Source organism: Mya arenaria, chromosome 13 (assembly GCF_026914265.1).
Source record: "Mya arenaria isolate MELC-2E11 chromosome 13, ASM2691426v1".
In the NCBI taxonomy this organism is placed as follows: domain Eukaryota; kingdom Metazoa; phylum Mollusca; class Bivalvia; order Myida; family Myidae; genus Mya; species Mya arenaria.
The window spans coordinates 431325-443806 of NC_069134.1; the positions used below are offsets into that span (position 1 = coordinate 431325).

Below are 12482 nucleotides of genomic sequence, written 5' to 3' on the forward strand. Positions count from 1 at the left end.
CCATGAGCTCCTTGAACCCGGCCGCTTGGACGATGCTGATAGGTAGATAATCCTTCACAACCATGTTCACGATTTTCCTAGTAATATCCTCAGAATTTAGCACTTTTGATTGATCTGACACAGTAAATTTTTTCATGGTTTGTTGCTTACTCTCATTTTCATTTTTTGCACTAGGATGTTTTCCTTTCACATGATTCCATAGATTTGTGGTAGTTCCCAAGTACGTAAGACTAACACTGCACAACTTGCACGACACTGTTTTCTTGTCTACAGACCGCGTGAAATAATTCCAAACTTCAGATGAAGCAGGCATTTTGTCGATTATTTTGTTTACGTGTATTTGTTATATTTATTTCCAAACAGTTCGAGAGAGCTTATTCACAAGGAATAATGGACATCAAATTTTATGCGCATTATATTCAGTGTGATTTTATCTACATTGCTCAGTTTAATTGACATACAAAAGAAATATTTTGTGTTATTGCTGACATGACGAACCCTTAATTGCCATCGTTTAAAATAGGTTCCAATTCCCTCTCAACTTTATTTATTGCATTGCCGCTAATTGGCAGGGGACGGCACACGTAAAATTATTTGTTTATTTCGCCATGATGATGGGCCTTAATTGACACTTGACGCGCCACTGTGTATTGTCTAGATGCTCGCGCCTCGATAATTGGTGACATGCGTGGGTGTATTGACGAAACGAGGGTAAATTAGAGCGTTTTAATCTTTAAATATAAATGTTAAATAAATGTTCAAGATGGAACAAAATTTAGAAAAAAGTAAAAAATAAACGAATATTCGAATACCGATTTTAATATTCGAATACCATTCTTTTGATCGAATATTCGAATATTCGAATATTCGTTTGCATCCCTAGTATATATATTTCTCTATAACAAAAGAGGGACATGCCCATATGTCAATAATTAATCTGTGAAGTAAATCTAATCAGGTTTGTTTTCAAGATCTTCAACTGTGCACCCTGGAGATGGCTCAATATTTGGTTTGTTGTTTATTTCTGCTTCCATACGGGCAAAGTGTCCGTAATGTGTGTAAAACTTGGCAAAGTTAGAAGCCAGTGCTGCCACGGGCAGGGCCAGGACAATGAGGCCATTGATGGCACACAGAACCCCGACCAGGTACCCCATGCTGGTTGTCGGGAAGTAGTCACCATAGCCGATGGTTGTCATGGTGATGAGGGCCCACCACATGGCATTGAAGATGTTGTCAAATGTGTCCTTCTGGACCTCTGCTGCACTGATCAGGATCCCATAGATTATGATGCACACTGAGAATGCAAACAGGAGCAGAGCCAGCTCTCTCACACTGTTACTCATTGACAGAAGCAGAATGTCCAGGCTCCTGTACAGCTTCCTTAGCCGAAACACCAGCAGCAGTCGCATCACGCACAAACTTTTGCAGAAAATGTATGCAATAAAACGTAGATCTGAGTTCAGCAGGGATTTCTTCATTTCAAATACCAGTGTAACAGCTGTTGACAGTATGAGCGTGATTTTGACAAGGTTGTATGTGTTTCTCCAGTATGACTTCTTGTCTGGACAACTGCAGAAATGGAGCACAGTTTCAATCACAAAGAATGTTAGTATTGACAAGTCCAAGACTAGTACTGACAAAGCTGGATCGGATAGGTAAAACCACAGGACCTTCACACTCACTCCACTCGCTTGAGCTATAATAGCTATTTCCAGCTCACTAAAGTCCCAGATGCTGTAGTTAGACATGGTTTTGGGGTCAATGTATGAATCAACACGTGCCCACTGCTCGAGGGAAATGATCACCAGGGAAATACTTGCCACAGCCAAAACCATGTACAGGTAGCAGAATATCTGACATATAAAGAATAACATAATATTATTTGGAGAACTACATTTGACAGAATTTTAGTTGGGGAACAAAATATTTATATTAAACAGTTATCTTACATAATGCTTTTATGGAAAATATTAATTACTGATAACAAGATTGTAACCTTGTATTAAATAGCTAAAAACACAAAAATATTAAATGATTGTGTGTTTTCTGCCCCTTTCTTTCAAATTAAACTCAGTATCCTTCAAAAGCATAATTGTTTTCTACATATATTCATCCCTTTTGGTATATCAAAACATTTGTATTAATTGTGGTAAATCTGATTTGGGAGTAAGAGTGCATCTTGAATAAATTTATTCATGAAAAGATTTAATTTTGTAGAATAGTATGTCCTCAAAAATGAGCTGTTACCTTCGCCCCTAAAGAGGAAGTAGGTTCCTCGAGAAATGTGTACAGCTTGGATGTTGACTTCACTTTTTCACAGTTGTTGGTTCTGTCTGTATTTCCCAATTTGTTCTCATTGATGATTCCCACTTGATTGTGAGCTGGGTGTGAAAGTGTGGCCAGTATCTTGCTGATAGTCTCAACATCTTCCATCGTTTCATAGAAGTACTTCCAGCAGCAAGGGGCCAGGAGGTCAAGGGTCAGCCCCCAGAACTCAAGGTCACGTCGGAATTGCTGGGGACACACGTCTCTGGTAACATGTAGCTCGCCATTGCGGTAGGCGTTCAGCACGTGCCGAAAACTGACAGGGTCCTGGTCAAAATAGTAACAGTCCTTGGCTTTGTTATAGCTAGAATGTGTTGTATCGAGTTGAGAGAGCAGGCTACTGGGAAAAGTCTTCACTGAGGATGCTTGTACACAAAAAACAGTTCCTCCTATGTTCAGCTGGATAAAGCCTTTTTCTCCCACTGACATTTTGACTTATGATAACCAGTTAATGCATTTATTAGATAGATGACATTGAATTCCTGATATTTTTAATCTTCTATTTTCCCAATGGCCATATTTCGCATTTCCAATTAACTGAAAAGGTTCAATGTACCTTAAGCTTCGTTAAGTTATGATGATAATAATCCCATATTGGTAAGGCTAAAACATTACCAATTGCCTCCATTATGCTGTTAAAACAATGTGCTTAAAGAGACTCTTTCATATTTTATAGTGTCAGCCATTGAAAAAAAAAAAAATTGTGAAATGATAACAGAATGTTTGTTTCAAAAATTTATTTGTCAAGTTATCACTGGGACAAAAATTTAAGCTCTAATAGATATCATTATTTAAAATTGGACAGAAAATGCACTATTTTGTTGAAAAGCTTTATGTGCATGCTATTGAAAATTGAATTATTTTTTAATTGAATTGAAATCTTGGATTTACAAAAACTGTTCAAATATGTATCAACTATCTACTATTTGCTGTTTGTTCATAAAAATAAGTAAAATATCTCCATTTTTCCAAAATTTCGAACATACGATCTATGAGTCAGTCCCTCTAAGTATTTTTTATCGCTATTAAATGTTTGATTGACATCAGTGATGTTGAATATTCAGAACTAAAGAAATATTATTTTGTTCGACCCACTTAACTATCTGTAATGTTAGTTTTACACTTACAGTGACTCTCTGATTAAGTATTGTTAAAAATTGGTGCTAATGGCATGTCAGGAAATCGAAGCAAAGCAGTCAATTAGTGATTTATATACACCATATTTGATAACTGCTAAACATTTTAGTAAATCATAGAGTTTTATGTTTGTTAACCATTAAAGTTGCTACAAAAATACAGAAGCAACCATTGAAAAAAACAACATGATACTCTCAAAATATCCAAGAGAAGGGCCTGAAGAACCTGTCCACTTAAAAACTCGGCTATTTGGGATTGATAATTGGTCTAAAATCAAAATCTATTGTTGGAAATAATCGGCCGATCCATTTTGATCCATTTTGATCCATTTTCGACAATGTTATGGGAATCAGAATTTTGTAAAAATGCTTAAACTTAGAGTTAAGAAATAATAGCAATCTGCAATTAAATGTCAACAAGACTTAAGTGTACTTGACAACAAATAAATGTGACAAGCAATGTTTTATGTTGTGTTTTTGCGATTTAGAAGTAGTTTTCATTGATAACTTTGAGGTTTTATCTAAAAACAATATCATTTTATACTTTCGTTTATCAATAATTTTTAGTAATAAAGCCACAAATTTAATTTAAAAAAGTCAACTATATTCTTACTAGAACATTCCTCATAATTATATTTCGTTATAGCACATTTGCTCTTTCAAACTGTGTAAGAAATTGAACTTATAATGTTATTTGTGTGCATCTTTAAGAAAGGTTACTTTTGGTATTTGGTTTTATTGTTGGAATCCATAAGATTTCAATTTCATACACATTGTAATGTTTCCTCTTTAATTACGTCCGACCCTGCTTGAAATGTACAAAAACATATTCTTAGTTATGTAAGTTTCTGGAAATTTCTTAGTAACTATTAATAAACAGCATGAAACTTTGTCTGTCCCTTGCTTGTTCTAGAAGCATCAAATTAACTCAACTGTATGGTATTGATTGAGGAGGATTTAGATGTTTACAGCATGTTTATGGGTTCAACTAAGTAAGAATTTTCACTTGAAGCTGGAGCTTTTTATTTTGCTATAATTGCTTTATTTCCAATAAAATTGCACTCTAAATGCACTTCTGACCGATATAACAATGTCCTGTGTTTCAGCCTTTGAAGATGTGGTGAAGAGGTCAGAGATAATGACAGGACCGTCCATGGCCGCAGAGTCATTACAGCGTGGTGGTGAGGATCCCAATGCCGCACCAACAGCCATCCCTCCTCCACCCAGCGAAGATGGTGAGATGTTTTAGGTGTATAGATTTCAAAATATCTTATCTGTTACTGGTATATGTATCCCTGTTGTGGTTATAAGAATTTCTACAAGAATATTAGTTCACTTTAAATATTAATAATTAATGTGATTATTATTATTTAATAATCTTAGTTATTAATTAACAGGTAAGACAACAATTAACAATTTTATATTGAAGAAAAAAAGAGATTTATAGATCCATAGAAAAAGTAAATAAAACTTTTCATTATTAGATAACACACTTCTCACTGTATATAAGGAACAATGCCCAACATTGACAGATTTATGACTTTATTGCATCCTTGACATAATACATCTCATTTTTATTGACAGAGGAGCGATCTATTTTCAAAGCCCCGGATCCCCCCAAGTCCACTATGGATGCCCTTTCACAGCGCCTTGACAAGTACAAGACTGCGGAACAACAGGCAAAGGAGGAGGGGAATGGCAGCAAGGCTCGCAGAATGGGCCGTATCACCAAGGTAACCGGCCCACTCTGTTATACCATGTAGTGATGCTTACAAGTGTATTTGGAAAAGTGGGCTTCCCTTGTAAGTTGTACCTACAAACACTAGACCACACTATCACATACACACAACCCCAACTAGCAGTAGCATGATCATTCCTATTCTGTTTTAACAACAGCTGTATATTGAATTCATTGTATGTTTAAACAGAGTTGAGTTATTATAGCCTACTTTCACAGACAGCTATAAAATGGTGACCTGCGGTAAATCACTTGTGTTTCCCATATCAGTGTAATGTAATTCAAGGCTGAAGTGGCTTATACATTATTACTTGTCTGGTTTCAGCAATACCAGGAGGCCATCAGGGATTTCAAGAATGGTAAACCAGTAGACTTTGACGAGCTGCCAACCCCACCAGGTGAGGATGAGTCATACTTTCCGTAGTAATATGAGCACTTAATTGTAACCTTTTGAATAATAAATTATTCAAATTGTTCAACATATAGCAATTAAATCTTTCCATGTGCAATTATGATCAATAAAATGTAATTTAAGTGCTTATCTACTTGTAAAATTCTACAGACATTTTTTGTGTGGCAACAAAACATTTAAGAATTTCAAAAAAGGCTTGTTTGTTTACAAGGACTTGATAATTTGATTGTATTGAGGACCATAATGATTATAATTTAAAAAAAGAAACATGTTGCATCATAGTTTATATTTATGAGCCTGTATTTCCACTCCAGGTTTTGCCCCTATCCCTGTGGGCCCAGCAGCCCAGCCCCGGCCTGCCCTGAGTGCTGACCCTAAACCAGTTCCTACCCCTGGGGTCTCAAGCCTCAATCCCCCTGCTGGCAGGGGCCAGGGGTCAGCCCCCCAGCCAGGTCAGAGGTCACCCCAGCCACAAAGGTCACCTGCTGTGTCGCCTGGGAAACGACCTTCACACCCATCAGATCAGTCACAAAAAGGTAGGTCATTTCATAAAGAACATAGTGCAATATTGATCGGTCATGGCTCATTTCTGTTAGTAATTGTTCTTGTTTTCTGACAGTCAAATTTGATATTGAAAGATTTATTTTACTGTGAAATGATCCCTTTTTTATCCATTATTTCTACTGCTTGACCCATATGGTATATTATACTGCACTTATGTAAAGAGCTATTATAGCTTAAGAGGACAGTTATTAGAACTCTATATGTTTACTGTTTAGTCTCTCAGAAGCAAAGGTGTAAGTATTGAACACATAAACGGTGTGCAAGTGTTTATGTCTCTGTCGTAAAATAACTCCAGCTGCAGAACATGGGTGTCTGTGCTGGGTTTTTTTCTTTATGATTACTTTTTGCATATAACATTTTAGTCTAAATACTTTTTTCAAATGGATTCATTACTTATTAAGTTTTAAGTATCCTACCAGATCACTGGAGGAGAATATACAAAGGTTTGCCCTTCGTCCACATGTCCGAAAAAAAAAAAGGATCCTGCCATAACTCAAGAAGAATAGGAAGGATGGTCCAAAATAGCGTGGACTTTCTTTACTCTGCACATGGCTATATTTCAATTCAGTACTAAAACATGTATTGCATATCTAAGGGTAATGTTTTCACTATAAGCTGAGCATAGCTTCTATAATCACCAAATTAAAAGGTACAGATAGTTCATAGTACGTGGTCTGACAAGCTTTGGTTTCAAATGTGGCAAACATTCAGCATATTTCTGCTTATTGTCATGAGCAAATAATATCCAATAATAATCAAATAATATGTGTTTTTTTATTTCCTAAACAATGGATAGGATTTAACAATACTAACTCTAACCATATGTACCATCTTAGAAGTATGATCATAATTGGTAACCTTTAAATTATGGTTTTAGAGTTGAAACCCATTTCTGTTTTCAATGTTATGGAGATGATGACAAATGAAGATGGGAATTATGTACACTCTTAAAAAGGATTTTTGTTTGGTTTCTAAATCCAACATATCAAATTGATATACTAAAAATATATTTTCATTTATTTTTGTTTTCATCTCTAATACCACAGTAAACTGTTCTTACCGGTACAATATGATGCTGTATGTAGTTCTCATTTATCAATGACATCAAAACTAGCCTCAAAATCACAGTAGACCCTTGGAATGAACAAGGATAGTTTTTATTACACTTTTCCAGATGATGCCTAATTTTACCAGCATGTCAGGATAAATCTATTTAAAGAGTAATCTAAGTTTGCAACATTTTCATGTTGAACAGTGTTTTAAATTGGACTATAATTTCAAGCTATATGTCATAAAATGGATTGTTCCGGGTTTGCATTACCATGGTGGTTTAAACGTTTACCCCTGTGTCCATGTTTATCATTTTAACCACTTATCAATTTATTCTTTAACATCCCTTTAACAGCAATATATACTACAATACCATAGTTATTGAAATGTGGGTCTGGTTAAAATGTTAACATTATTTTGGATCGTAACCTAGGATTATGATTTTTGTTGTTTTTGTAAGAGTACCATCAGGAGATAATACAAATAATAAAAGAAATATTTGACAATATTTATGGTTGCTATAGCAATGAAAACAATAGAAATTATAAAAATGACAATTTTAACTGGATGTGGCGTAAATCATATAGTACATATTAAAGTTAATTTCATGAACATTAGTTTTCTATGTGGACAGTGTAAAATTAGAATAAGCACGTTCTTTAATTTTGGATGTCAGAATAGTTCAAATTTCACACTTATACTACCTCATAAATATTTTGAGCTATGTTCATGAAACTCAGTATGTGTATAAAGGAGTTTAAACATGTCTTTTTGTTTTCTTTGTCAGACAGAAAATGTGGTTTCTATGGCAACCACAAGGTAAAAGATATGTATGCTAGTAATTACTAATTATCTTAAACTGGCACAAGAATTGTTAGGGGACTGTTTTATTGCTATATCAATATTCAGTGACGTATTTAAATGACTTTCATAAGCAGCTGCACATTAATTTGCGGATGCTTTATAGTAATCACCCTGTCTGTCCATCCATCTGTCCGTCCACATTTTCATGGATTTTTTTAATAACTAAAACTGTTAAATATATCAACTACTAACTTCAGAAGTTTGTTCACAGTAACAATAGGCTCATTTATGACAAGTAATGTAACTCAAACTTTAATGTTGTCAGATTTATGGCCCTTTGTAAACTTATAAAACTTCAGCAAATCATATAAATTTACAGAATTTGAAAAGTTTTCAAAGGAATTACGTCCTGTGATGGCAGTATATAACATTTGTGTAGAATTTTGTTTTTTTTCACACACTTTTTACTAAATAAATCATCAAATTCATACAATTTCTAGAACAGTAACTAACTTTTCAAAGGAAAAAAACACAATTAATGGTACCCTCGAAGACTTAATTAATCTTAAATGTGTTTCAGCACACACAGATTGGTGAGAGGTTTTTAAATAAGTCCAAGGCTTTGTTGATGTTTAACGGTTTTGTAATTAACAGAATATGTTGATTCTCAAGAATATGGTAAAAGAATGTTGGCTGAACATTGACTTTAATGTTGACTCTACATAGACTTATTTGTGTTTTCATTTGGAAAGAAATATTTACATCATTTATAGTCCTACAACTTTTATGTAATATAATTATGTTTAAAACTGTTCATGTGATCTTGTAAAGCTAAGTGAATGATAACCCATCAGTCTGACATATACACATATACTCCATCAGTCTGACATGTACACATATATCCCATCAGTCAGACACATTTACATATACCCCATCAGTCTAACGCATACACATATACCCCATCAGTCTGACATGTACACATATACCCCATCAGTCTAACACATACATATATACCCATCAGTCCGACATGTACACATATACCCCATCAGTCAGACACATACATATATACCCCATCAGCATATACCCCATCAGCATATACCCTATCAGTCAGACACGTACACATATACCCCATCAGTCAGACACATACACATATACCCCATCAGTCAGACACATACACATATACCCCATCAGTCAGACACATACATATATACCCCATCAGTCAGACACATACATATATACCCCATCAGCATATACCCTATCAGTCAGACACGTACACATATACCCCATCAGTCAGACACATACACATATACCCCATCAGTTAGACACATACACATAAATCCCATCAGTCAGACACATACCACATCAGACAGACACATACACATATATCCCATCAGTCAGACACATACCCCATCAGTCAGACACATACACATATACCCCATCAGTCAGACACATACCCTATCAGTCAGACACATACACATATATCCCATCAGTCAGACACATACCCTATCAGTCAGACACATACACATATATCCCATCAGTCAGACACATACCCCATCAGTCAGACACATACACATATACCCTATCAGTCAGACACATACACATATACCCCATCAGTCAGACACATACCCCATCAGTCAGACACATACACATATATCCCATCAGTCAGACACATACCCTATCAGTCAGACACATACACATATACCCCATCAGTCAGACACATACACATATACCCCATCAGTCAGACACACACACCCCATCAGCCAGACACATACCCCATCAATCAGACACATACACATATACCCCATCTGCATATACCCCATCAGTCAGACACATACACATATACCCCATAAGTCAGAAAAATACACATTAGCATATACCCCATCAGTAAGACACATACAAATAGTTGAGTTTCAGATTCCTCAGCAGTCAGACACACACAAATAGTTGAGTATTATTCTTGCTCTCTACCAGTTCTGAAGCGTGGTGCGTCCCTTCGTGCTGACCAGCAGGCCCATTTTCTACGGGAACGTATGCAGGAGTACAAGAATGGGGCAATAAACGCCAAGAAGAAGGGTGACATCGCTCTGGCCAAACAGTATCTGAGGATGGCAAAGGTAGGGCTGATAGTAAGATATACAGTACAATTGTATATTTTGGTCTTTGACCAAGTGCAGGGACTGTGCTTGATTGCATACAGGTTGTCACTCTAGTCCATGTTGGTCATGATATATGTTATATATATGATTATGTAATTTATTGAGAAGCATCTCATATTTTTGCAAGTCAACATTTGAATAAAAGAATAAATTATGACACATGAAAATTATTGTGATTGTATATAACATACATTTATGTTTATTATGCGTTCTGCAGTTCTATTCAAGAGAAATAAACTTAATTGCTTTATATCTTATTCAAGTCTCATCCACATCCACATTAACATAATTATGCATGTATTTGGAAATTAAAACATAACACTTGGATAGAATGTGAATTTCAATTACCCAGTATAATTATGTTCACTATTATTTTGCCAGGGGTTTGAGCCAATGATTGAGGCCTCGGAGTCCGGCCTGCCAGTGGACCTCACACAGGTCAGTTAGAAATACAGGCCATGAACAAGTGCCTTGTTCACCTTCAAATATAGTACTTTATGCCTTAAAGTCAATTTTCCTCTGATTATGACTTCTAACAGTAAACTTACCATATATGATTTTTATTAAGTTCTAAGATTTTAATTCCAGGGAGAATTGTAGAATATAGAAAATCACATGTAAGATTTTAAAGTCTATGTAAAAAAAATTACAATGGGACATTGACATTCACATGTGAGAGGTATCGGCTTGTACATGTAGTAGCACACATGGAGGACCGAAGGTACAAATGTTTTAAGAGAAATAAAAAGCCGATAGAACATATTCACTCTTACATGTGTCAAAATGTCTCTCTCTTCCTACCGGTTCACCTGTACCTAGAGGGAGACATTTGCACTTTTACACTTTCACATGTCTCCCCCGTCCTGCTGGTTCCCCCATCCCTGAAGAGCAACATTTTCACTACAAAATGTCTCCCACTTCCTGCTGTCTCCCTCTAACTGTTGTTTCCCACGTCCCTTGAAGGCCACATTTTCACTCTTACACATTAACATGTCTCCCCCTTCCTGCCTGTTCCCCTGTCCCTTAAGCCTGACATTTTCACTGGTAGTTACACATTAATATGTCTCCCACTTCCTTCAGCTTCCCCCCGGTTTCACTGGAGTGAGACATTTTCTCTGTTACATGCTAACATATCTCCCCCTGCTGGTTCCCCCGTCCCTTGAGCCTGACATTTTCACTCTTACACATTAACATGTCTCCCCATCCTGCCGGTTCCCCCGTCCCTTCAGCCTGACATCTTCACTCTTACACATTAACATGTCTCCCCCTTCCTGCCGGTTCCCCCGTCCCTTGAGCCTGACATTTTCACTCTTACACATTAACATGTCTCCCCCTTCCTGCCGGTTCCCCCGTCCCTTGAGCCTGACATTTTCACTCTTACACATTAACATGTCTCCCCCTTCCTGCCGGTTCCCCGTCCCTTGAGCCTGACATTTTCACTCTTACACATTAACATGTCTCCCCCTTCCTGCCGGTTCCCCGTCCCTTGAGCCTGACATTTTCACTCTTACACATTAACATTTCTCCCCATCCTGCCGGTTCCCCAGTCCCTTTAGCCTGACATTTTCACTCTTACACATTAACATGTCTCCCCCTTCCTGCCGGTTCCCCCGTCCCTTGAGCCTGACATTTTCACTCTTACACATTAACATGTCTCCCCCTTCCTGCCGGTTCCCCCGTCCCTTGAGCCTGACATTTTCACTCTTACAAATTAGCATGTCTCCCCCTTCCTGCCGGTTCCCCCGTCCCTTGAGCCTGACATTTTCACTCTTACACATTAACATGTCTCCCCCTTCCTGCCGGTTCCCCGTCCCTTGAGCCTGACATTTTCACTCTTACACATTAACATTTCTCCCCATCCTGCCGGTTCCCCAGTCCCTTTAGCCTGACATTTTCACTCTTACACATTAACATGTCTCCCCCTTCCTGCCGGTTCCCCCGTCCCTTGAGCCTGACATTTTCACTCTTACACATTAACATGTCTCCCCCTTCCTGCCGGTTCCCCCGTCCCTTGAGCCTGACATTTTCACTCTTACACATTAACATGTCTCCCCCTTCCTGCCGGTTCCCCTGTCCCTTGAGCCTGACATTTTCACTCTTACACATTAACATTTCTCCCCATCCTGCCGGTTCCCCCGTCCCTTTAGCCTGACATCTTCACTCTTACACATTAACATGTCTCCCCCTTCCTGCCGGTTCCCCCGTCCCTTGAGCCTGACATCTTCACTCTTACACATTAACATGTCTCCCCCTTCCTGCCGGTTCCCCCGTCCCTTGAGCCTGACATTTTCACTCTT

At 37.3% G+C, this 12482-nt stretch overlaps 1 protein-coding gene across 2 annotated transcripts in view; it reads left to right on the top strand.

Moving 5' to 3' along the window:
• The window catches only part of LOC128213941 (coiled-coil and C2 domain-containing protein 1-like), a 47031-nt gene that overhangs the window by 22729 nt on the left and 11820 nt on the right, over positions 1-12482 (top strand). For both annotated transcript variants that reach the window (XM_052920058.1, XM_052920059.1), the window contains exons 8-13: positions 4568-4696; positions 5046-5194; positions 5525-5597; positions 5926-6147; positions 10001-10143; positions 10567-10623. In XM_052920058.1, coding sequence (XP_052776018.1) covers positions 4568-4696; positions 5046-5194; positions 5525-5597; positions 5926-6147; positions 10001-10143; positions 10567-10623 — 773 coding nt within the window. The remainder of the gene's footprint in view (positions 1-4567; positions 4697-5045; positions 5195-5524; positions 5598-5925; positions 6148-10000; positions 10144-10566; positions 10624-12482) is intronic.